At 40.9% G+C, this 26,687-nt stretch overlaps 1 protein-coding gene across 2 annotated transcripts in view; it reads left to right on the forward strand.

Annotated features, from left to right (window-relative positions):
* DDX52 (DExD-box helicase 52) overlaps positions 1–26,687 on the forward strand; it is a 192,296-nt gene that overhangs the window by 82,723 nt on the left and 82,886 nt on the right. For both annotated transcript variants that reach the window (XM_053706886.1, XM_053706888.1), the window contains exons 11-12: positions 1,006–1,156; positions 13,539–13,614. In XM_053706886.1, coding sequence (XP_053562861.1) covers positions 1,006–1,156; positions 13,539–13,614 — 227 coding nt within the window. The remainder of the gene's footprint in view (positions 1–1,005; positions 1,157–13,538; positions 13,615–26,687) is intronic.

The following is a 26,687-nucleotide window of genomic DNA, read 5'->3' on the forward strand; positions in this document are numbered from 1 at the left end:
CAGTAGCTTTCTCATTATTGTCTTTTTATCCGTCACTATTTTGTCCTTTTTCTGATGCTAGTTGCAAAAACACAGGTAGGTTTTTTTTTTTTATCAACAGGAGTATGGCACTGATCAGTCACACCCAGAGTTATGTTAAAGGGAGATGAAGCCCAAATTTTTTCTTTCGTGATTTAGAAAGAGCATGTCATTTTAAACAACTTTCTAATTTACTCCTATTATCTAATTTGCTTCATTCTCTTGATATCACTTGCTGAAAAGCATATCTAGATATGCTCAGAAGCTGCTGATTGGTTGCTGCACATAGAGGCCTTGCATTGCTATTTCTTCAACAAAGGATATCTAAAGAATTCAGCAAATTAGATAATAGAAGTACATTGGAAAGTTGTTTATAATTGCATGCCCTATCTGAATCATGAAAGTTTAATATTGACTAGACTGTTCCTTTAAAAAAAAAAAAAAAATCCTATTTTTTTCACATATTCAGGGAATGAGATGAGTAAAACAATTAAAAGGACATGAAAACCAAAAAAAATTCCTTTCATGATTCAGACAGAGCAGGCAATTTGAAACCGCTTTCTAATTTACTTCTATTATCACATTGTCTTCATTCTCTTAGTATCTTTTTATGAAAAGCAGGGACATAAGCTTAGGAGTGTGCACGTGTCTGAAGCACTATATCTATATTGCAGCAGTTTTGTTAGAATGTTATCCATTTGCAAGAGCACTAGATGGCAGCATATTTCCTGCCATATAGTGCTCTAGACACTTACCTTGGTATCTCTTCAACACAGAATACAATGAAAACAAAGCAAATTTGTTAATAGAAGGAAATTGGAAACTTTTTCTTTTTTAAATGCTCTGTCTGTCTGAATCACAAAAGAAAAATGTTGGGTTTCTTTTTCATTTTTAGTTGTGTGTGTTTTTTAATGATTACTGTTAAATACGTTCTGCTACCTAGAATGCTATAAATCTGTTACTATACTTATGCTTTTGTTTCCGCAGAGAGATAATGTCATACGCAGTTTTAGAGAAGGCAAAATCTGGGTTTTGATTTGCACAGCTCTGCTTGCAAGAGGAATTGATTTCAAAGGTGTAAATATGGTTATCAATTATGACTTTCCAACAAGTGCTGTGGAGTATATACACAGAATAGGTAAGAAGGCTTGTGTGATTGCAGGTTTATTATTATTATTTATTTGTATAGCACTGCTGAAATCCGTAGTGCTGGGAGATGTGTATGTAAGTAAAATGTAACCCTGGTGTTGGGTAAAATGCTGTGCAGGGACACATAATGCCATTCAGTGAGCAGTGTGTTAAAGGGACAGTAAAGTCATAATTCGCCATTCATGATTTAGACAGAGCATACAATTTTAAACAACTTTCCAATTTACTTCTATTATTTAATCTGCTTCCTTCTCTTGTTATCCTTTGCTAAAAGGTTTATCTAGGTAAGCTCAGGAGCCGCAAACAACCTAGGTTCTAGCTGCTGATTGGTAGAGAGAGAGAGAATCGATTGTCATTGGCTCACCCATGTGATTAGTTAGAAACCAGTAATGCATTGCTGCTCCTTCAACAAATGATAACAAGAGAATGAATAGAAGTAAACTGGAAAGTTGTTTAACCCTTTGAATGCTAAGCACTTTTCCCACCTGGGTGCAAAGATTTTTTAATTTTTAATTTTTTTTATTTTGTGAACAATTTTTTTTTTTAAACTTTTTTTTTTATTTTTCAGACCCCCAAGACTTAAACTGTTGGAAAGGTTAGGCAATTGCCTTTCCAATGGTGGGTCTTGGGGGTCTGTAGCTACTTAGATGCCTGAGATACAGGCTTCTAAGCAGCATGCCCCCTGCTCCTATACTTAACATTAAAGGGACAGTCTACACCAGAATTTTTATTGTTTTAAAAGATAGACAATCCCTTTATTACCCATTCCCCAGTTTTGCATAACCAACACAGTTGTATTAATATACTTTTAACCTCTGTGATTATCTTGTATCTAAGCTTCTGCAAACTGCCCCTTTATTTCAGTTCTTTTGACAGACTTGCAGTTTAGCCAATCAGTGCCTGCTCCCAGATAACTCCACGTGCACGAGCACAGTGTTATCTATATGAAATACATGAACACCCTCTAGTGGTGAAAAACTGTTAAAATGCATTCTGAAAAGAGGTGGCCTTCAAGGTCTAAGAAATTAGCATATGAACCTCCTAGGTTAAGCTTTCAACTAAGAATACCAAGAGAACAAAGCAAAATTGATGATAAAAGTAAATTGAAAAATTGTTTAAAATGACATGCTCTATCTGAATCATGAAAGTTTATTTTGGCCTAGACGGTCCCTTTAAGTATGAATAAAGTTGCGCGGTGACGTCATCACGTTATTGCACGTGACGTCACCACGCAAAACGGGAAGCGCCGGCGATGCCGGTCACTCTACAGGCACGATCGCCGGGGTAGGAGCGGGTGGGATCCCCCAGATCTCCCTCAAGGTGGAGATCGGAGCTCTGAGCCGTCATTGGCACCAGAGTGGGAAACTCTGTGACGGCTCAGAGCCGTCATTAGCACTCAAAGGGTTAAAATGGTATGCTCTATCTAAATCATGAAATAAATTTTTCGTGGTTTCACGTCCCTTTAACCCCTTAGTGACCAGGCCATTTTTCAATTTTCTTACCCTTAAGGACCAGGGCTATTTTTACATTTCTGCGGTCTTTGTGTTTAGCTGTAATTGTCCTCTTACTTATTTACTGTACCCACACATATTATATACTGTTTTTCTCGCCATTAAATTGACTTTCTAAAGATACCATTATTTTCACCATATCATATAATTTACTATAAAAATTTTTATAAAATATGGTGAAAAAATGGAAAAAAACACACTTTTTCTAACTTTGACCCCAAAAACCATCAAAAAAACACCCATGCTAAATAGTTTCTACATTTTGTCCTGAGTTTAGAAATACCCAATGTTTACATGTTCTTTGCTTTTTTTGCAAGTTATAGGGCAATAAGTACAAGTAGCACTTTGCTATTTCCAAACCATTTTTGTCTTTTCAAAATTAGCGATAGTTACATTGTAACACTGATATCTGTCAGGTATCCCTGAATAACTATATATATATATATATATAATATTTTTTTATTTTTTTTTTTTATTTTTTTTTTTAGTAGACAACCCAAAGTATTGATCTAGGCCCATTTTGGTATATTTCATGCCACCATTTCACCGCCAAATGCGATCAAACAAAAAAATTGTTAACTGTTCACTAACTTTAGGTTTCTCACTGAAATTATTTACAAACAGCGTGTGCAATTGTGGCACAAATGGTTGTAAATGATTCTCTGGGATCCCCTTTGTTCAGAAATGGTAGACATTTATGGCTTTGGCATTACTTTTTGGTAATTGGGCCGCTAAATGCTGCTACGCACCACACTTGTATTATGCCCAGCAGTTAAGGGGTTAATTTTAGCTTTAGTGTAGAGATCAGCCTCCCACCTGACCCCCCTCAAACAGCTCTCTTCCCTCTCCCACCTCACAATTGTCACCGCCATCTTAAGTACAGGCAAAAAGTCTACCAGTACTAAAATAAAAGGCATTTCTTTCATGTAATTGGCAAGAGTCCATGAGCTTGTGACGTATGGGATATACAATCCTACCAGGAGGGACAAAGTTTCCCAAACCTTAAAATGCCTATAAATACACCCCTCACCACACCCACAATTCAGTTTTACAAACTTTGCCTCCTATGTTGGTTGTGAAGTAAGTTTGTGCTTAGATTCTACGTTGATATGTGCTTCTCAGCATTTTGAAGCCCGATTTCTCTCAGAGTACAGTGAATGTCAGAGGGATGAGAAGGAGTATCGCCTATTGAATGCAATGGTTTTCCTCGCGGGAGATCTATTTCATAGGTTCTCTGTTATCGGTCGTAGAGATTCATCTCCTACCTCCCTTATTCAGATCGACGATATACTCTCATATTCCATTACTTCTACTGATAACTGTTTCAGTTCTGGTTTGGCTATCTGCTATATGTGGATGGGTGTCTTTCGGTAAGTATGTTTCTTCTATAAGGTACGACGAGTCCACGGATTCATACTTTACTTGTGGGATATTATCCTCCTGCTAACAGGAAGTGGCAAAGAGCACCACAGCAGAGCTGTCTATATAGCTCCTCCCTTAGCTCCACCCCCCCAGTCATTCTCTTTGCCTACTCGAAGTACTAGGAAGGGTAAAGTGAAAGAGGTGATAAAATATTAGTTTTTAATTTCTTCAAGCAAGAGTTTTTTGTTTTAAATTGTACCGGTGTGTACTATTTACTCTCAGGCAGCAGATGGATGAAGACTTCTGCCTGGAGGATGATGATCTTAGCATTTGTAACTAAGACCCAGTGCTGTTCCCACAGAGGCTGAAGAGTACAAGAAACTTCAGTGTGAGGAACGTTTTCATGCTATATAGCAGTGAGGTATGTTCAGTCATTTTTTCTGGAGAGACTGTATTTCAGAAAGGCTGACAGTATCCCCATGAGGGTAAGGGTAAGCAGTAATCCTAAGAGCTATAGAAAGGCATTACTAAGCTTGCATAAGGGGCTAATTAAAAAATGGTTGACACTGAGTTTTGAATGTTTGTGGGCAAACGTTTTATGAACTGGGAGTGCTGTAAACGTTTTGTGGGCAATAACGTTTTTTGGGCAACTTTATTGAGGGTACACTAGGCTTATATTTTGGGTCTCAGAACCCACATGGCTAGTTTAAAACCGCTCTGGTGTGGTTCTTTGAGGCTGTAGAGACATCAAGTGGGATGGGCGGGGCCTATTTTCGCGCCTCAGATGCACAGTTGTTTTCACGTAGCAAGCTCCAACTCCTGAGGGCCCTTGTGGATGTTTTGGGCCAAATCGAAGCTTTAACCCCATATTTACTATCCCTGAGGACAGGTAGGCGCCACAGCAGGGCTGTGGCAAGGTGTTTTTTCCGGATTTAGGCCTAATTTCAATCCGGTTTGCACATTAAAGGGTTACATTTCCTTGTGGGGCAAACTTAACTACACATATTGAGTCTGCTTGCAAAAATTTGAAAAATTTGGTGCATTTTAAAGCAGTTTTGCAGAACGTGTGTGCTTTTTTTCTCTTAAAGGCGCAGTACCGTTTTTTAATATTGTTATTTTTTTCACTAAATAAAGTGTTTTCATGCTTGTTTGTAGTCATTACTAGCCTGTTCAACATGTCTGACATTGAAGAAAGTCATTGTTCAATATGTTTAGAAGCCATTGTGGAACCCCCACTTAGAATGTGTCCCTCATGCACTGAAAGGTCAATAAATTGCAAAGAACATATTTTAGCTACTAAAAGTATGTCGCAGGATGATTCTCAGTCAGAAGGTAATCAGGTTATGCCATCTAATTCTCCCCAAGTGTCACAACCATTAACGCCCGCACAAGCGACGCCAAGTACTTCTAGTGCGTCTAATTCTTTCACCCTGCAAGATATGACCGCAGTTATGAATACTACCCTCACAGAGGTTGTATCTAAGCTGCCTGTGTTGCAGGGGAAGCGCAGTAGGTCTGGTGTGAGAATAAATGCTGAGTCCTCTGACGCTTTATTAGCCATATCCGATGTACCCTCACAATGTTCTGAGTTGGGGGTGAGGGATTTGCTGTCTGAGGGAGAGATTTCTGATTCAGCAAAGATGTTCCCTCAGACAGACTCAGATATGATGGCTTTTAAATTTAAACTAGAACACCTCTGCTTATTGCTCAGGGAGGTTTTAGCGACTCTGGATGATTGTGACCCTATTGTAGTTCCAGAGAAATTGTGTAAAATGGACAGATTTCTAGAGGTTCCTGCCTACACTGATGTTTTTCCGGTCCCTAAGAGGATTTCGGACATTGTTACTAAGGAGTGGGATAAACCAGGTATTCCGTTCGCTCCCCCTCCTACTTTTAAGAAAATGTTTCCCATATCAGACACCATGCGGGACTCGTTTCAGACGGTCCCTAAGGTGGAAGGAGCTATTTCTACCCTGGCTAAGCGTACAACTATACCTATTGAGGACAGTTGTGCTTTCAAAGATCCTATGGATAAAAAATTAGAGGGTCTCCTAAAGAAAATTTTTGTTCATCAGGGTTTTTCTTCTCCAACCTATAGTGTGCATTGTTCCTGTAACTACTGCAGCTGCTTTTTGGTTCGAGGCTCTGGAGGAGGCTCTTCAGGTTGAGACCCCATTAGGGCACAAGCGTCTGGAAGATGTTCCAGACGTTCAGTCGTTTTGTCAGACTTTAGTAAGAATCAAGCCTGTGTTTAAACCTGTTGCTCCGCCATGGAGTTTGAATTTAGTTCTTAAAGTTCTTCAAGGGGTTCCATTTGAACCTATGCATTCCATAGATATTAAGCTTCTATCTTGGAAAGTTCTGTTTTTAGTTGCCATCTCTTCGGCTCAAAGAGTTTCTGAATTATCTGCATTACAATGTGACTCGCCTTATCTTGTTTTCCATGCTGATAAGGTGGTTTTGCGTACCAAACCTGGATTCCTTCCTAAGGTTGTTACTAATAGGAATATCAATCAGGAAATTGTTGTTTCTTCTCTGTGTCCTAATCCTTCCTCTAAGAAGGAGTGTCTGTTGCACAACTTGGACGTGGTTCGCAAGCAACCAAAGATTTCCGTCAAACATCATCTTTGTTTGTTGTCTATTCTGGAAAACGTAGAGGTCAAAAAGCTACGGCTACATCTTTCTTTTTGGCTGAAAAGCATCATCCATTTGGCATCCGAGACTGCTGGACAGCAGCCTCCTGAAAGGATTACAGCTCACTCTACTAGAGCGGTGGCTTCCACAGGGGCTTTTAAAAATGATGCTTCTGTTGAACAGATTTGTAAGGCTGCGACTTGGTCTTCGCTTCATACCTTTTCAAAATTTTACAAATTTGATACTTTTGCTTCTTCAGAGGCTATTTTTGGGAGAAAAGTTCTTCAAGCAGTAATGCCTTCTGTTTAACCATCTGTCTTGTCCCTCCCGTTCATCTGTGTCCTGTAGCTTTGGTATTGTATCCCACAAGTAAAGGATGAATCCGTGGAATCGTCGTACCTTATAGAAGAAAAGTAAATTTATGCTTACCTGATAAATTAATTTTTTTAAACTTCACTCACCTCTGCAGCTTGTAGTTTCTCCTTTTTCTTCCTGTACCTTTGGTCGAATGACTGGGGGGTGGAGCTAAGGGAGGAGCTATATAGACGGCTCTGCTGTGGTGCTCTTTGCCACTTCCTGTTAGCAGGAGGATAATATTCCACAAGTAAAGGATGAATCCGTGGACTCGTCGTACCATAGAAGAAATTAATTTATCAGGTAAGCATAAATTTACTTTTTCATTACTTAAGACACTCTCAGCTATGGTTTGGCACTTTATGCATTAATATAAAGTTCTAAATAAATATATATATATATATATATATATATATATATATATATATATATATATATATATATATATATATATATATATTTTACTTATATTTGCCGTGAGTCAGGTTTATGTATATTTCCTTTTGCAGACTATTAGTGTCATATTTGAATAAAAACATATTTAGGAAAGTATTTCTCTTACCTGGGGTATAGTCTTTTTTTTCAATTGACTGCTTTTTCATTAAATTTTCGCAGGCAAAATGAGGTTTGCAAGGGTGCAAAATGACAACGTTTATTGCGTCATTCTTGGCGTGAGAATTTTTTTGGCGCAAAGGTACGTCTGATGATGCAAATTCGTCACAAGGTTGCGCCTTCAATGACGCGAGTGTGTCATTTCCGGATGTTGTTAGCGCCAAAAAAATTTCAGTTTGCGTTGTGCGTCATACTTGGCGCCAAACAATTTCATTATTTAAAGCCCCATTCCTAGATGCCTCTTGCCTTTTTTCAAAGTTAGAGGGCTATACTGTTTGCATTTTTTCCCCATTCCTAAAACTCCCATATAAGGAAATTGGTAATTTTGCGTTATATTTAGTTTTTTCTCTTATATTTGCAAGATGTCTCAATCTGATCCTGTCTCAGAAATCACTGTTGTAACCCTGCTGCCTGATAACAGTTCTACCAAAGCTATGTGCATTTGTTGTAAATTTGTGGAGATTATATCTCCAGCTGTGGTATGTAATAGTTGTCATGATAAGCTTTTACATGCAGAGAATGTGTCCATCAGTAATAGTACAATGCCTGTTGTTCCTTCAACATCTAATGTACATGATATACCTGTGAATATAAAAGATTTTATTGCTGATGCGGTTCAAAAGGATTTGTCTGCCATCCCACCTTCTAATAAACGTAAAAGGTCTTTTAAAACTTCATAAAGTTGATGAAATTTAAAATGACCGACAACATACTGAATTATCCTCCTCTGAAGAGGATCTATCTGATTTAGAAGATCATTCCTCAGATGTTGACACTGACAAATCTACTTATTTATTTAAAATGGAGTATATTCGTTCCTTGTTAATAGAGGTGTTGAATACATTGGATATTGAGGAAACTAGTCCTCTTGATATTAAAACTAGTAAACGTTTACATTCTGTTTATAAACCTCCTGTGGTTACTCCAGAGGTTTTTCCAGTTCCTGATGCTATTTCTGATATGATTTCTAAGGAATGGAATAGGCCTGGTACTTCTTTTATTCCTTCTTTAAGGTTTACAAAATCGTATCCTTTGCCAGCAGTTAGATTGGAGTTTTGGGAAAAGATCCCCAAAGTTGATGGGGCTATTTCTACTCTTCCTAAACGTACTACTAGTCCTATGGAAGATAGTACTTCTTTTAAAGACCCTTTAGATTGGAAACTTGAATCTTATCTAAGGAAAGCTTATTTATATTCTGGATTTCTTCTCAGGCCTGCCATTTCTATGGCTGATGTTGCAGCTGCATCAACTTTTTGGTTGGAAAGCTTAGCGCAACAGGAAATAGATTCTGATTTGTCTAGCATTGTTCGCTTGCTTCAACATGCTAATCATTTTATCTGTGATGACATTTTTGATATCATCAAAATTGATGTTAAATCTATGTCTTTAGCTATTTTAGCTAGAAGAGCTTTGTGGCTCAAATATTGGAATGCTGACATGGTATCTAAATTACTATCTCTTTCTTTCCAAGGTAATACTTTATTTGGTTCTCAGTTGGATTCGATTATTTCAACTGTCACCTGGGGGGGAAGGGAGTTTTTTTGCCTAAGGGTAAATCTAAAGCTTCTAACGGTTTTCGTTCCTTTCGACAAAATAAGGAACAAAAACCTAATCCTTCCCCCAAAGAATCTGGTTCCAATTGGAAACCTTTCAAGTTGGAGTAAATCCAAACCTTTAAAGGGATACTGTACCCAAAAATTAAATTCCGTGATTCAGATTGAGCATGAAATTTCCATCAAATTTCGAATTTACTCCTATGATCAAATTTTCTTCATTCTCTTGGTATCTTTATTTGAAATGCAAGAATGTAAGTTTAGATGCCGTCCCATTTTTCTTGAACAACCTGGGTTGTCCTTGCTGATTGGTGTATAAATTCATCCACCAATAAAAAAGTACTTTCCAGTGTACTGAAACCAAAATAACAGTTAGATGCCTTCTATTTCTAAAAAGATAGCAAGATAACGAAGATAAATTGATAATAGGAGTAAATTAGAAAGTTGATTAAAATCGCATGCTCTTTCAGTATTACAAATGAACAAATTCGGGTTCAGTGTCCCTTTAAGAAATCAAAGTCAGCCCCCAAGTCTGCATGAAGGTGTGGCCCTCATTCCAGCTCAGCTGGTAGGGGCAGATGAAGATTCTTCTAAAACATTTGGGCAGATTCTGTCCAAAATCAATGGATTTAGAGTATTGTTTCTAAAGGGTACCGAATAGGATTTCAGAGTAAGACCTCCTGTGATTAGATTTTTTTTCTCTCATGCATCCCAGCAAAACCAGTAAAGGCTCAGGCTTTTCTGAAGTGTGTTTTAGACCTGGAGCTTTCAGGGGTAATCATACCAGTTCCGTTTCAGGAACAGGGTCTGGGGTTTTATTCAAATCTATTAATTGTCCCAAAGAAAAAAAAAATTCATTCAGGCCAGTTCTGGATCTGAAAATTTTGAATCGTTTTGTAAGAGTGCCAACTTTCAAAATGGTGACTATAAGGACTAGTCTTCCTTTTGTTCAGCAAGGGCATTATATGTCCACGATAGACTTACAGGATGCATATCTTCAGATTCATCCAGACCACTATCAGTTTCTGAGATTCTCTTTTCTAGACAAGCATTACCAATTTGTCGCTCTTCCGTATGGCCTAGCGACAGCTCCAAGAATCTTTTCAAAGTTTATCGGTGCCCTACTCTCTGTAATCAGAGAACGGGGTATTGCGGTGTTTCCTTATTTGGACGATATCTTGGTACTAGCTCAGTCTTTACGTTCTGCAGAATCTCACACGAATCAACTAGTCTTGTTTCTTTAAAGACATGGTTGGAGGATCAATTTACCAAAGAGTTCTTTGATTCCTCAGACAAGGGTCACCTTTTTAGGTTTCCAGATAGATTCAGTGTCCATGACTCTGTCTCTAACAAACAAGAGACGATTAAAATTGGTTTCAGCTTGTCGGAACCTTCAGTCACAATCATTCCCTTCATTAGCTATGTGCATGGAAGTTTAAGGTGTCATAACTGCAGCATCGGACGCAATCCCCTTTGCTCATTCATATGAGACCTCTCCAGCTTTGTATGCTGAATCAATGGTGCAGGGATTATAGAAAGATATCACAATTAATATCCTTAAATTCCAATGTTCGACTCTCTCTGACTTGGTGGTTAGAGCACCATCGTATAGTTCAAGGGGCCTCTTTTGTACGTCCAACTGGGACTATGATCACAACAGATGCAAGTCTTTCAGGTTGGGGAGCTGTCTGGGGATCTCTAACAGCACAAGGGGTTTGGAAATCTCAAGAGGCGAGATTACCAATCAATATTTTAGAACTCTGTGCTATTTTCAGGGCTCTTCAGGTTTGGCCTCTGTTGAAGAGAGAACCATTCATTTGTTTTCAGACAGACAATATCACAACTGTGGCATATGTCAATCATCAGGGTGGGACTCACATTCCCCAAGCTATGAAAGAAGTATCTCAGATACTTGCTTGGGCGGAATCCAGCTCCTGTCTAGTGTCTGCGGTTCATATCCCAGGTATAGACAATTGGGAAGCCGATTATCTCAGCCGTCAGACTTTACATCCGGGGGATTGGTCGCTCGAATCCAGATGTGTTTTCTCAGATTGTTGAAAATGTGGAGTCTAACAGAAATAGATCTGATGGCTTCTCATCTAAACAAACTTCCCAGGTACCTGTCCATGTCCAGGGATCCTCAGGCGGAGGCGGTGGAAGCGTTAGCAGTTCCTTGGTGTTACCAACCTGCTTATATCTTCCCGCCTCTAGTTCTTCTTCCAAGAGTGATTTCCAAGATCATCATGGAACATTTGTTTGGTCTCACAGGTTTTGGTATGCGGATCTTGTTCAGATGTTCAGTTGCCAACCTTGGCCACTTCCATTAAGGCCAGACCTTCTATCTCAAGGCCCATTTTTCCATCAGGATCTCAAATCATTATATTTGAAGGTATGGAAATTGAACGCCTAGTGCTTAGTCATAGAGGTTTCTCTGACTCAGTGATTAATACTATGTTACAGGCTCGTAAATCTGTTTCTAGGAAGATTTATTATTGAGTTTGGAAAATGTATATTTCATGGTGTTCTTCTCATAAATTCTCCTGGCATTCTTTTAGAATTCCTAGATTTTTACAGTTTCTTCAGGATGGTTTGGAGAAGGGTTTGTCTGCAAGTTCCTTGAAGGGACAAATCTTTGCTCTTTCTATTTTATTTCACAGAAAGATTGCTAAGCTTCCTAATATTCACTGTTGTACAGGCTTTGGTCAGTATCAAGCTTGTCATTAAATCAATCTATACTTCTTTGAGTCTTAATTTGGAGTTGAAGGCTTTACAGGCTCCTCCGTTGGGAGCCTATGCATTCTTTGGACATTAAACTGCTTTCTTGGAAAGTGTTGTTCCTTTTGGCCATCTCTTCTGCTAAAAGAGTTTCTGAATTATCTGTTCTTTCTTGTGAATCTCCTTTTCTGATTTTCCATCAGGATAAGGCAGTTTTGCGGACTTCATTTAAATTTTTACCTAAGGTTGTGAATTCTAACAACATTAGTAGAGAAATTGTTGTCCCTTCTTTTGTGTCTTAATCCTAAGAATTCTTTGGAGAGATCCTTACATTCTTTAGTTGTGATAAGAGCTTTGAAATATTATGTTGAAGATACTAAAGATTTCAGGAAGACTTCTAGTCTATTTGTTGTCTTTTCTGGTTCTAGGAAAGGTCAGAAAGCTTCTGCCATTTCCTTGGCATCTTGGTTAAAGCTTTTGATTCATCAGGCTTATTTGGAGTCGGGTCAGGCCCCGCCTCAGAGAATTACAGCTCGTTCTACTAGATCAGTCTCCACTTCGTGGGCTTTTAAGAATGAAGCTTCAGTTGATCAGATTTGCAAAGCAGCAACTTGGTCTTCTTTGCATACATTTACAAAATTCTACTGTTTTGATGTGTTTGCTTCCTCTGAAGCAGTTTTTGGTAGAAAGTTCTTCAGGCAGCTGTTTCAGTTTGATTCCTCTGCTTTGTTTAAGTTTTTTCTTTTTTCATTATGAGAATAAACTTTTATATTTTGGGTTGTGGATTAATTTTTTCAGCGGAAAATGGCTGTTATTATTTTATCCCTCCCTCTCTAGTGACTTTTCTGTTTAGTTGCACATCTTGGGTATTACTATCCCATACATCACTAACTCATTGACTCTTGACAATTACATGAAAGAAAACATAATTTATGTAAGAACTTACCTGATAAATTCATTTCTTTCATATTGGCAAGAGTTCATGAGACCCACCCTTTTTATGGTGGTTATGATTTTTTGTAAAAAGCACAATTATTTCCAAATTCCTTTGTTGATGCTTTTTACTCCTTTCTCTAGCACCCCACTACTTTGCTATTCGTTAAACTGAATTGTGGGTGTGGTGAGGGGTGTATTTAAAGGCATTTTGAGGTTTTTTTCTGTAGTGTAGCTGCCTCCCCCTCAATACCCTCCCCCATCCACCTCCCAGATCCTTTGCCCAACATTTATTCCCCTCTCCCTCCTTCCCATACATTTTGCCTGTCATTATTGTGAATGTTGGCACTCTCTGCATCGGTGAGTATAAAAAATGGTATTGCAGGATGCCTCAATATCGAGGCATCACTGCAATACCATGAAAGCGGCTGGAAGCGATCAGGATCACTTCCACCACATGAAACCCCTTAGGACGTGACCGTTTTTGTTGGACGTACCCTGTACGTCCTTGGTCGTTAAGGTGTTAAATGATCTGTGTCTAACTCCTCTGCCAAACAAGATTGTAGCATGATTCCATGTGAACACATAATAATATAAAGGTGTTGCTTTAGCTTTGACTTATAAAAGTGTGTATGTGTCAGTGAGTTATTTCATGGTTTTAACAACTTCTAAACATATTAAATGTTTTATTTAATAGGACGTACTGGGAGAGCAGGACATAAAGGCAGGGCAATAACCTTCTTTACTGAAGATGATAAACCATTATTACGAAGGTAAGTGATGCAACCTGTACTTTATTTTTTTTCATATTAAGTTTTCTCCCGATGACCTATTTAAAGTGATTAGTAAATCCAAGCGTATAACAAACGCTAGGATTTACCATCACTAAAAATAAACATTAATTTCTGTCATCGTTTTCGTAAAAAAACTGCGTTAGACTCAACCTAGCTGTGTGGAAAGTATATAGCTAACCCATCGCCTCTGGCCGCCCATGGCACAGCGCTCTTCTCCAGTGAGGTGAAGTTTCCACTTTTAGACCAATAGCCGTGCTAGGATGTCAGTTGACATGCACGGCTATTGGTTTAGAGGTGGAAATGTTACCGTGGGCTGCCGGAGAAGCAGAGTTAGTGATATACTTGCCTTACATATAGGGTGAGTTTAACAGCGTTTTTTAGGAAACTATGACAAACTAATGTTTATTTCTTTCCTATGACATGGAGAATCCACAACGTCATTCCAATTACTAGTGGGATATTTAACTCCTGGCCAGCAGGAGGAGGCAAAGAGCACCCCAGCAAAGCTGTTAAGTGTAACTTCCCTTACCCATAATCCCCAGTCATGCTTTTTGCCTCTGTCAATGGAGGACGTGCGAAGACGGTGTCTGAAGATATTTAATCCTTTTCTCTTGTAAGGTGTATCCAGTCCACGGATCATCCATTACTTGTGGGATATTCTCCTTCCCAACAGGAAGCTGCAAGAGGATCACCCACAGCAGAGCTGTCTATATAGCTCCTCCCCTAACTGCCCACCCCCAGTCATTCTCTTACAGCTCTCGACAATGGAAGTAGCATAGAGAGATGTGGTGAATTAATGTAGTTTATCTTCAATCAAAAGTTTATTTTCAAATGGTACCGGAGTTGTACTATTTTAGCCTCAGGCAGAATTGAAGAAGAGTCTGCCTGTGGTCTTTGATGATCTTAGCAGGTTGTAACTAAGATCCATTGCTGTTCTCACACATAACTGAAGAGATGGGTAACTTCAGCTGGGGGAATAGCGTGCAGGGTCTCCTGCTCTGAGGTATATATAGTTTTAAATTTTTCTAGAGAAATGAATATGCTAGAAAATGCTGACAATACCGGATTTATTTTAAGGTAAGCCTGATTACAGTGATTTAATAACGACTGGTATCATGCTTGCTGTAAAGGGTAATATTTTTATTATTTACTCACATTACTGAATAGATATAACGTTTGCTTGAAGTGTATAAACGTTTTTTACATATTGGTGATAAAACTTTATTCTGGGGCCCAGTTTTTTCCACATGGCTGTCTAGATTTTCTTAGGGATAGTTTTTTAAGGCCCTCTCACTGTGAGTACAGGTTGGGAGGTTCCTATTTTCGTTTTTGCAGCTTGAGACATCCAGCTTCCCTGAAGGAGTCCCCTGAACATTTAGGACCTCTCTAAAGGGTTTTTGTGCCTTCCAAAGTCGTTGTATGGGCAGGTAGGGCCACAGCAGAGCTGTGGCAGTTTGTTGTGACTTTTTAAAAAACGTTTATCGTTTTTTTGATCCGTTTTTTAAACTAAGGGGTTAATCATCCATTTGCAAGTGGGTGCAATGCTCTTTTAGCCTATTATACACACTGTAAAAATTTCGTAAGATTTACTGCTTTCTTCTGTTAAGTGTGATCAGTCCACGGGTCATCATTACTTCTGGGATATTACTCCTCCCCAACAGGAAGTGCAAGAGGATTCACCCAGCAGAGCTGCATATAGCTCCTCCCCTCTACGTCACTCCCAGTCATTCTCTTGCACCCAACGACTAGATAGGATGTGTGAGAGGACTATGGTGATTATACTTAGTTTTATATCTTCAATCAAAAGTTTGTTATTTTAAAATAGCACCGGAGTGTGTTATTATCTCTCTGGCAGAGTTTGAAGAAGAATCTACCAGAGTTTTTGTTATGATTTTAGCCGGAGTAGTTAAGATCATATTGCTGTTTCTCGGCCATCTGAGGAGAGGTAAACTTCAGATCAGGGGACAGCGGGCAGATGAATCTGCATAGAGGTATGTAGCAGTTTTTATTTTCTGACAATGGAATTGATGAGAAAATCCTGCCATACCGATATAATGTCATGTATGTATACTTTACACTTCAGTATTCTGGGGAATGGTACTTCACTAGAATTACACTGTAAGAAATACATAAAGCTGTTTAATAACTAGAGATTATGTTTAACGTTTTTGCTGGAATGTAAAATCGTTTTCATTTACTGAGGTACTGAGTGAATAAATGTTTGGGCACTATTTTTCCACTTGGCAGTTGCTTAATCTGTTTTCTGACAGTTTCTGTTCTCCCTCACTGCTGTGTGTGAGGGGGAGGGGACGTTTTTTGGCGCTTTTACTACGCATCAAATATTTCAGTCAGCAACTCATTGTATTCCCTGCATGATCCGGTTCATCTCTACAGAGCTCAGGGGTCTTCAAAACTTATTTTGAGGGAGGTAATTTCTCTCAGCAGAGCTGTGAGAATTATAGTTTGACTGAGATAAAAAACGTTTATTCTGTAATTTGTTTCCTGCTTTCAGAATTTGTTATCTTTGCTAATGGGATTAAACCTTTGCTAAAGTTGTGTTATTTACAAGGATTGAGGCTATAACTGTTTCAATTTATTAATTTTCAACTGTCATAGATCTTCTGTGCTTCTTAAAGGCACAGTACGTTTTAATATTATTCAAATTGAATTGTATTTCCAAGTTACAAGTTTATTTGCTAGTGTGTTAAACATGTCTGATTCAGAGGATGATACCTGTGTCATTTGTTGCAATGCCAAAGTGGAGCCCAATAGAAATTTATGTACTAACTGTATTGATGCTACTTTAAATAAAAGTCAATCTGTACAAATTGAACAAATTTCACCAAACAACGAGGGGAGAGTTATGCCGACTAACTCGCCTCACGTGTCAGTACCTACATCTCCCGCTCAGAGGGAGGTGCGTGATATTGTAGCGCCGAGTACATCTGGGCGGCCATTACAAATCACATTACAGGATATGGCTACTGTTATGACTGAGGTTTTGGCTAAATTACCAGAACTAAGAGGTAAGCGTGATCACTCTGGGGTGAGAACAGAGTGCGCTGATAATATTAGGGCCATGTCAGACACTGCGTCACAGGTGGCAGAACATGAGGACGGAGAACTTCATTCTGTGGGTGACGGTTCTGATCCAAACAGACTGGATTCAGATATTTCAAATTTTAAATTTAAACTGGAAAACCTCCGTGTATTACTAGGGGAGGTGTTAGCGGCTCTGAATGATTGTAACACAGTTGCAATACCAGAGAAAATGTGTAGGTTGGATAAATATTTTGCGGTACAGACGAGTACTGAGGTTTTTCCTATACCTAAGAGACTTACTGAAATTGTTACTAAGGAGTGGGATAGACCCGGTGTGCCGTTCTCACCCCCTCCGTTATTTAGAAAAATGTTGCCAATAGACGCCACCACAAGGGACTTATGGCAAACGGTCCCTAAGGTGGAGGGAGCAGTTTCTACCTTAGCTAAGCGTACCACTATCCCGGTGGAGGATAGCTGTGCTTTTTCAGATCCAATGGATAAAAAATTAGAGGGTTACCTTAAGAAAATGTTTGTTCAACAAGGTTTTATATTGCAACCCCTTGCATGCATTGCGCCGATCACGGCTGCAGCGGCATTCTGGATTGAGTCTCTGGAAGAGAACATTGGTTCAGCTACTCTGGACGACATTACGGACAGGCTTAGAGTCCTTAAACTAGCTAATTCATTCATTTCGGAGGCCGTAGTACATCTTACTAAACTTACGGCGAAGAATTCAGGATTCGCCATTCAGGCACGCAGGGCGCTGTGGCTAAAATCCTGGTCAGCTGATGTTACTTCTAAGTCTAAATTGCTTAATATACCTTTCAAAGGGCAGACCTTATTCGGGCCCGGGTTGAAAGAGATTATCGCTGACATTACAGGAGGTAAAGGCCATGCCCTGCCTCAGGACAAAGCCAAGACTAGACAGTCTAATTTTCGTTCCTTTCGTAATTTCAAAGCAGGAGCAGCATCAACTTCCTCTGCACCAAAACAGGAAGGAGCTGTTGCTCGCTACAGACAAGGCTGGAAACCTAACCAGTCCTGGAACAAGGGCAAGCAGACTAGGAAACCTGCTGCTGCCCCTAAAACAGCATGAATTGAGGGCCCCCGATCCGGGATCGGATCTAGTGGGGGGCAGACTTTCTCTCTTCGCCCAGGCTTGGGCAAGAGATGTTCAGGATCCCTGGGCGCTAGAGATAATATCTCAGGGATACCTTCTGGACTTCAAATACTCTCCTCCAAGAGAGAGATTTCATCTGTCAAGATTGTCAACAATCCAGACAAAGAAAGAGGCGTTTCTACGCTGCGTACAAGAGCTCTTGTTAATGGGAGTAATCCATCCAGTTCCACGATCGGAACAGGGACAGGGGTTTTACTCAAATCTGTTTGTGGTTCCCAAAAAAGAGGGAACTTTCAGACCAATCCTGGACTTAAAGATCCTAAACAAATTCCTAAGAGTTCCATCGTTCAAGATGGAGACTATTCGGACAATTTTACCTATGATCCAAGAGGGTCAGTACATGACCACTGTAGATTTAAAAGATGCTTACCTTCACATACCGATTCACAAAGATCATTATCGGTACCTAAGGTTTGCCTTCCTAGACAGGCATTACCAGTTTGTGGCTCTTCCATTCGGATTGGCTACAGCTCCAAGAATCTTCACAAAGGTTCTGGGTGCTCTTCTGGCGGTACTAAGACCGCGGGGAATCTCGGTAGCTCCATACCTAGACGACATTCTGATACAAGCTTCAAGCTTTCAAACTGCCAAGTCTCATACAGAGTTAGTGCTGGCATTTCTAAGGTCACATGGATGGAAGGTGAACGAAAAGAAAAGTTCACTCGTTCCACTCACAAGAGTTCCCTTCCTGGGGACTCTTATAGATTCTGTAGAAATGAAGATTTACCTGACAGAGGACAGGCTAACAAGACTTCAAAGTGCTTGCCGCACCCTTCATTCCATTCAACACCCGTCAGTGGCTCAATGCATGGAGGTAATCGGCTTAATGGTAGCGGCAATGGACATAGTACCCTTTGCACGCTTACACCTCAGACCACTGCAACTGTGTATGCTAAGTCAGTGGAATGGGGATTACTCAGACTTATCCCCTTCTCTGAATCTGGATCAAGAGACCAGAAATTCTCTTCTATGGTGGCTTTCTCGGCCACATCTGTCCAGGGGGATGCCATTCAGCAGACCAGACTGGACAATTGTAACAACAGACGCCAGCCTTCTAGGTTGGGGTGCCGTCTGGAATTCTCTGAAGGCTCAGGGACAATGGAGTCAGGAGGAGAGTCTCCTGCCAATAAACATTCTGGAATTGAGAGCAGTTCTCAATGCCCTCCTGGCTTGGCCCCAGTTGACAACTCGGGGGTTCATCAGGTTTCAGTCGGACAACATCACGACTGTAGCTTACATCAACCATCAGGGAGGGACAAGAAGCTCCCTAGCTATGATGGAAGTATCAAAGATAATTCGCTGGGCAGAGTCTCACTCTTGCCACCTGTCAGCAATCCACATCCCGGGAGTGGAGAACTGGGAGGCGGATTTCTTAAGTCGTCAGACTTTTCATCCGGGGGAGTGGGAACTTCATCCGGAGGTCTTTGCCCAAATACTTCGACGTTGGGGCAAACCAGAGATAGATCTCATGGCGTCTCGACAGAACGCCAAGCTTCCTCGTTACGGGTCCAGATCCAGGGATCCAGGAGCAGTCCTGATAGATGCTCTGACAGCACCTTGGGACTTCAGGATGGCTTACGTGTTTCCACCCTTCCCGTTGCTTCCTCGATTGATTGCCAGAATCAAACAAGAGAGAGCATCAGTGATTCTAATAGCACCTGCGTGGCCATGCAGGACTTGGTATGCAGACCTGGTGGACATGTCATCCTGTCCACCTTGGTCTCTACCTCTGAAACAGGACCTTCTGATACAGGGTCCCTTCAAACATCAAAATCTAACTTCTCTGAAGCTGACTGCTTGGAAATTGAACGCTTGATTTTATCAAGACGTGGGTTTTCTGAGTCAGTTATTGATACCTTAATACAGGCTAGGAAACCTGTTACCAGAAAGATTTACCATAAGATATGGCGTAAATACCTATATTGGTGTGAATCCAAAGGTTACTCTTGGAGTAAGGTTAGGATTCCTAGGATATTGTCTTTTCTACAAGAAGGTTTAGAAAAGGGTTTATCTGCTAGTTCTTTAAAGGGACAGATCTCAGCTCTGTCCATTCTGTTACACAAACGTCTGTCAGAAGTTCCTGACGTCCAGGCTTTTTGTCAGGCTTTGGCCAGGATTAAGCCTGTGTTTAAAACTGTTGCTCCACCATGGAGTTTAAACCTTGTTCTTAATGTTTTACAGGGCGTTCCGTTTGAACCCCTTCATTCCATTGATATAAAGTTGTTATCTTGGAAAGTTCTATTTTTAATGGCTATTTCCTCGGCTCGAAGAGTCTCTGAATTATCAGCCTTACATTGTGATTCTCCTTATTTGATTTTTCATTCGGATAAGGTAGTCCTGCTTACTAAACCTGGGTTCTTACCTAAGGTAGTTACTAACAGGAATATCAATCAAGAGATTGTTGTTCCTTCTTTATGCCCAAATCCTTCTTCAAAGAAGGAACGTCTACTGCACAACCTGGATGTAGTCCGTGCTCTAAAATTTTACTTACAGGCAACTAAGGAATTTCGACAAACGTCTTCTCTGTTTGTCATTTACTCTGGGCAGAGGAGAGGTCAAAAAGCTTCCGCTACCTCTCTTTCTTTTTGGCTTCGTAGCATAATTCGTTTAGCTTATGAGACTGCTGGACAGCAGCCTCCTGAAAGAATTACAGCTCATTCTACTAGAGCTGTGGCTTCCACTTGGGCCTTCAAGAATGAGGCCTCTGTTGAACAGATTTGCAAGGCTGCAACTTGGTCTTCGCTTCATACTTTTTCCAAATTTTACAAATTTGACACTTTTGCTTCATCGGAGGCTATTTTTGGGAGAAAGGTTCTTCAGGCAGTGGTTCCTTCTGTATAAAGAGCCTGCCTATCCCTCCCGTCATCCGTGTACTTTTGCTTTGGTATTGGTATCCCAGAAGTAATGATGACTCGTGGACTGATCACACTTAACAGAAGAAAACATAATTTATGCTTACCTGATAAATTCCTTTCTTCTGTAGTGTGATCAGTCCACGGCCCGCCCTGTTTTTAAGGCAGGTAAATATTTTTTAATTTATACTCCAGTCACCACTTCACCCTTGGCTTTTCCTTTCTCGTTGGTCCTTGGTCGAATGACTGGGAGTGACGTAGAGGGGAGGAGCTATATGCAGCTCTGCTGGGTGAATCCTCTTGCACTTCCTGTTGGGGAGGAGTAATATCCCAGAAGTAATGATGACCCGTGGACTGATCACACTACAGAAGAAAGGAATTTATCAGGTAAGCATAAATTATGTTTTTTTCACTGTTTTAGCCGTTTCTGTGATTGTTTTTTTTCTCTTAAAGGCACAGTACCGTTTTTATATTTTGCTTGTTCAGTTATTAAAGTGTTTTCCAAGCTTGCTGGTCTCATTACTAGTCTGTTTAAACATGTCTGACATAGAGGAAACTCATTGTTCATTATGTTTAGAAGCCATTGTGGAACCCCCTCTTAGATTGTGTACCAAATGCACTGATTTTACTATAGATTATAAAGACCATATTCTGGCTTTAAAAAATTTATCACCAGAAGAAATTGACAAAGGGGAAGTTGTGCCGGCTAACTCTCCCCATGTGTCAGATTCTATAAATCCCGCTCAGGGGACGCCTAGTACTTCTAGCGCGCACATTGCGTATACCTTGCAAGACATGGCGGCAGTTATGAATCATACCCTTACAGAGGTATTATCTAAACTGCCAGGATTGCAAGGAAAGCAAGACAGCTCTGGGAATAGAATAAATACAGAGCTCTCTGACGCTTTAGTAGCTAGGTCTGATACACCTTCACATTATACTGAAGCTGAAGCAGGGGAGCTTCAATCTGTGGGTGATTTTTTTGATTCAGGGAAGATACTTCACTCTGATTCTGATATGTTTACATTTAAATTTAAGCTTGAACACCTCCGCTTATTGCTCAGGGAGGTTTTAGCAACTTTGGATGACTGTGACACTATTGTAGTCCCAGAGAAATTATGTAGATTGGATAAATACTATGCAGTACCTACTTACACTAATGTTTTCCAATCCCTAAAAGGTTTTCTGAAATTGTTACTAAGGAATGGGATAGGCCAGGTGTACCGTTCTCTCCCCCTCCTGTTTTTAAGAAGATGTTTCCTATAGACGCCGCTACACGGTACTTATGGCAGACGGTCCCTAAGGTGGAGGGAGCAGTTTCTACTCTAGCTAAGCGTACCACTATCCCTGTCGAGGACAGTTGTGCTTTTCTAGATCCAATGGACAAAAAATTAGAGAGTTATCTTAAAAAGATCTTTATTCAACAAGGGTTTATTCTCCAGCCCCTTGCATGCATTGCCCCCGTCACTGCTGCTGCGGCCTTCTGGTTTGAGTCTCTCCAAGAGGCTCTACAGGTAGAAACCCCATTGGATGATATCCTTGACAAGCTTAAAGCTCTTAAGCTAGCCAATTCATTTGTTTCTGATGCCGTTGTTCATTTAACCAAACTAACGGCTAAGAACTCAGGTTTTGCTCTTCAGGAGCGTAGGGCGCTATGGCTTAAATCCTGGTCAGCTGACGTTACTTCAAAGTCTAAGCTTCTCAACATTCCCTTCAAGGGGAAGACCCTATTCGGGCCTGGGCTGAAGGATATCATTTCTGATATTACTGGAGGAAAAGGTCACGCCCTTCCTCAGAATAGGTCCAGCAAATTAAGGACCAAACAGCCTACTTTTCGTGCCTTTCGAAATTTCAAGAGTGGTGCAGCTTCAACTTCCTCTAATACAAAACAGGAGGGAAATTTTGCCCAGTCCAAGCTGGTCTGGAGACCTAACCAGGCTTAGAACAAAGGAAAGCAGCCCAAGAAGCCTGCTGCTGCCTCTAAGACAGCATGAAGGATCAGCCCCCGATCCGGTAACGGATCTGGTAGGGGGCAGACTTTCTCTCTTCGCCCAGGCTTGGGCAATTGATGTCCAGGATCCCTGGGCGTTGGAAATTGTGTCTCAGGGATACCTTCTGGAATTCAAAGCTTCTTCCCCAAAAGGAAGATTTCACATCTCACAATTATCTGCAAACCAGATAAAGAGAGAGGCATTCTTACATTGTGTTCAAGACCTCCTAGTTATGGGAGTGATCCACCCAGTTCCAAAGGAGGAACAGGTGCAAGGCTTCTATTCAAATCTGTTTGTGGTTCCCAAGAAAGAGGAAACCTTCAGACCAATCTTAGATCTCAAGATTCTAAACAAATTTCTCAGAGTTCCATCCTTCAAGATGGAGACTATTCGAACCATCCTTCCTATGATCCAGGAGGGTCAGTATATGACTACCGTGGATTTAAAGGATGCTTATCTTCACATTCCGATACACAGAGAGCATCATCGGTTTCTCAGGTTCGCCTTTCTAGACAGGCATTACCAGTTTGTGGCTCTTCCCTTTGGGTTAGCCACGGCACCAAGAATCTTTACAAAGGTACTGGGGTAACTCTTGGCGGTCCTAAGGCCGCGGGGTATAGCAGTAGCCCCTTACCTAGACGACATTCTGATACAGGCGTCGAATTTTCAAATTGCCAAGTCCCATACGGACATTGTTCTGGCATTCCTGAGGTCTCATGGGTGGAAAGTGAACGAAGAAAAGAGTTCTCTATCCCCTCTTACAAGAGTTTCCTTCCTGGGAACTCTGATAGATTCTGTAAAAATGAAGATTTACCTGACAGAGGCCAGGTTGTCGAAACTTCTAAATTCCTGCCGTGTTCTTTATTCTACTTCTCGCCCTTCGGTGGCTCAGTGTATGGAAGTAATTGGCTTAATGGTAGCGGCAATGGACATAGTACCGTTTGCCCGTCTACATCTCAGACCGCTGCAACTCTGCATGCTCAGTCAGTGGAATGGGGATTGCACAGATTTGTCCCCTCTACTAAATCTGGATCAAGAGACCAGGGATTCTCTTCTCTGGTGGCTATCTCGGGTCCATCTGTCCAAGGGTATGACCTTCCGCAGGCCCGATTGGACAATAGTAACAACAGATGCCAGCCTTCTGGGTTGGGGTGCAGTCTGGAACTCCCTGAAGGCTCAGGGATCATGGACTCCGGAGGAGGCCCTCCTTCCGATAAACATTCTGGAACTGAGTGATATTCAACGCGCTTCAGACTTGGCCTCAGCTTGCTGCGGTCAGGTTCATCAGATTTCAGTCGGACAACATCACGACTGTAGCTTACATCAACCATCAAGGGGGAACAAGGTGTTCCCTAGCAATGTTGGATGTTTCAAAGATAATTCTATGGGCAGAGTTTCACTCTTGCCATCTCTCAGCTATCCATATCCCAGGAGTAGAGAACTGGGAGGCGGATTTTCTAAGTCGACAGACTTTTCATCCGGGGGAGTGGGAGCTCCATCCGGAGGTATTTGCACAGTTGATTCAACTTTGGGGCAAACCAGAACTGGATCTCATGGCGTCTTGTCAGAACGCAAAGCTTCCTCGTTACGGATCCAGATCCAGGGATCCCAAGGCAGCACTGATAGATACTCTAGCAGCGCCTTGGTCCTTCAACCTAGCTTATGTGTTTCCACCGTTTCCTCTGCTCCCTCGTCTGATTGCCAAGATCAAGCAGGAGAGAGCACCGGTGATTTTGATAGCACCTGCGTGGCCACGCAGGACTTGGTATGCAGATCTGGTGAACATGTCATCCTTTCCACCATGGACTCTGCCGCTGAGACAGAACCTTCTACTTCAGGGCCCTTTCAACCATCCAAATCTAATTTCTCTGCGTCTGACTGCTTGGAGATTGAACGCTTGATTTTATCAAAGCGTGGTTTCTCCGAGTCGGTCATTGATACCTTAATACAGGCACGAAAGCCTGTCACCAGGAAAATCTATCATAAGATATTGTGTAAATATCTTCATTGGTGTGAATCCAAGGGTTACTCATGGAGTAAGATCAGGATTCCTAAGATATTATCCTTTCTCCAAGAAGGATTGGAGAAGGGTTTGTCAGCTAGTTCCTTAAAGGGACAGATTTCTGCTCTGTCTATTCTGTTGCACAAACGTCTGACTGAGGTTCCAGATGTTCAGGCATTTTGTCAGGCTCTGGTTAGAATAAAGCCTGTGTTTAAACCTGTTGCTCCACCATGGAGTTTAAATTTAGTTCTTAAGGTTCTTCAAGGAGTTCCGTTTGAACCTTTGCATTCCATAGATATTAAGCTCTTAACTTGGAAAGTTCTGTTTTTAGTAGCTATCTCCTCGGCTCGCAGAGTTTCGGAGTTATCTGCTTTACAATGTGATTCCCCTTATCTCATTTTCCATGCAGATAAGGTAGTGTTACGTACCAAACCTGGGTTTCTACCTAAGGTGGTATCTAATAAAAATATCAATCAGGAGATTGTTGTACCGTCACTGTGTCCTAATCCTTCTTCTAAGAAGGAACGTCTTTTACACAATCTTGACGTGGTTCGTGCTTTAAAGTTTTATTTACAAGCTACTAAAGATTTTCGTCAAACATCTGCATTGTTTGTTGTCTATTCTGGACAGAGGAGAGGCCAAAAGGCTTCAGCAACTTCTCTTTCTTTTTGGCTAAGGAGTATAATACGCTTAGCTTATGAGACTGCTGGCCAGCAGCCTCCTGAAAGAATTACAGCTCATTCTACTAGAGCGGTAGCTTCCACATGGGCTTTTAAGAATGAGGCTTCTGTTGAACAGATTTGTAAGGCGGCGACTTGGTCTTCGCTTCATACTTTTTCTAAATTCTCTAAATTTGATACTTTTGCTTCTACGGAGGCTATTTTTGTGAGAAAGGTCTTACAGGCAGTGGTGCCTTCCGTTTAAGCGCCTGCCTTGTCCCTCCCTTCATCCGTGTCCTATAGCTTTGGTATTGGTATCCCACAAGTAATGGCTGATCCGTGGACTGGATACACCTTACAAGAGAAAACACAATTTATGCTTACCTGATAAATTTATTTCTCTTGTGGTGTATCCTGTCCACGGTCCGCCCTGTCATTTTAAGGCAGGTGTTTTTTATTTTTAAACTACAGTCACCACTGCACCCTATAGTTTCTCCTTTCTCTTGCTTGTCTTCGGTCGAATGAAATGACTGGGGGTGGGCAGTTAGGGGAGGAGCTATATAGACAGCTCTGCTCTGGGTGATCCTCTTGCAGCTTCCTGTTGGGAAGGAGAATATCCCACAACTAATGGATGATCCGTGGACTGGATACACCACAAGAGAAATACATTTATCAGGTAAGCATAAATTGTGTTGTTTTTTTTTTTAATAGTTTTTATTGAGGTTATTCAGAAATACAGCTTTAAGTAAACATTCAATAGCAGAGACATCAGATACTTAATGTGATACAGTTGGTCAAACAAATATAAACCAGTAGATTGCAATGAAAATTAAATAGCAACCTTACTATAACTCATCCCTTGCTACTGAACTCCAGCAATGAACCTCCTTTCTTTCATGTAATTAACAAGAGTCCATGAGCTAGTGACGTATGGGATATACATTCCTACCAGGAGGGGCAAAGTTTCCCAAACCTTAAAATGCCTATAAATACACCCCTCACCACACCCACAAATCAGTTTTACAAACTTTGCCTCCAAGGGAGGTGGTGAAGTAAGTTTGTGCTAGATTCTACGTTGATATGCGCTCCGCAGCAAGTTGGAGCCCGGTTTTCCTCTCAGCGTGCAGTGAATGTCAGAGGGATGTGAGGAGAGTATTGCCTATTGAATGCAGTGATCTCCTTCTACGGGGTCTATTTCATAAGGTTCTCTGTTATCGGTCGTAGAGATTCATCTCTTACCTCCCTTTTTCAGATCGACGATATACTCTTATATTTACCATTTCCTCTACTGATTCTCGTTTCAGTACTGGTTTGGCTTTCTACAAA

This window comes from Bombina bombina, chromosome 3 (assembly GCF_027579735.1).
Source record: "Bombina bombina isolate aBomBom1 chromosome 3, aBomBom1.pri, whole genome shotgun sequence".
In the NCBI taxonomy this organism is placed as follows: Eukaryota; Metazoa; Chordata; class Amphibia; order Anura; family Bombinatoridae; genus Bombina; species Bombina bombina.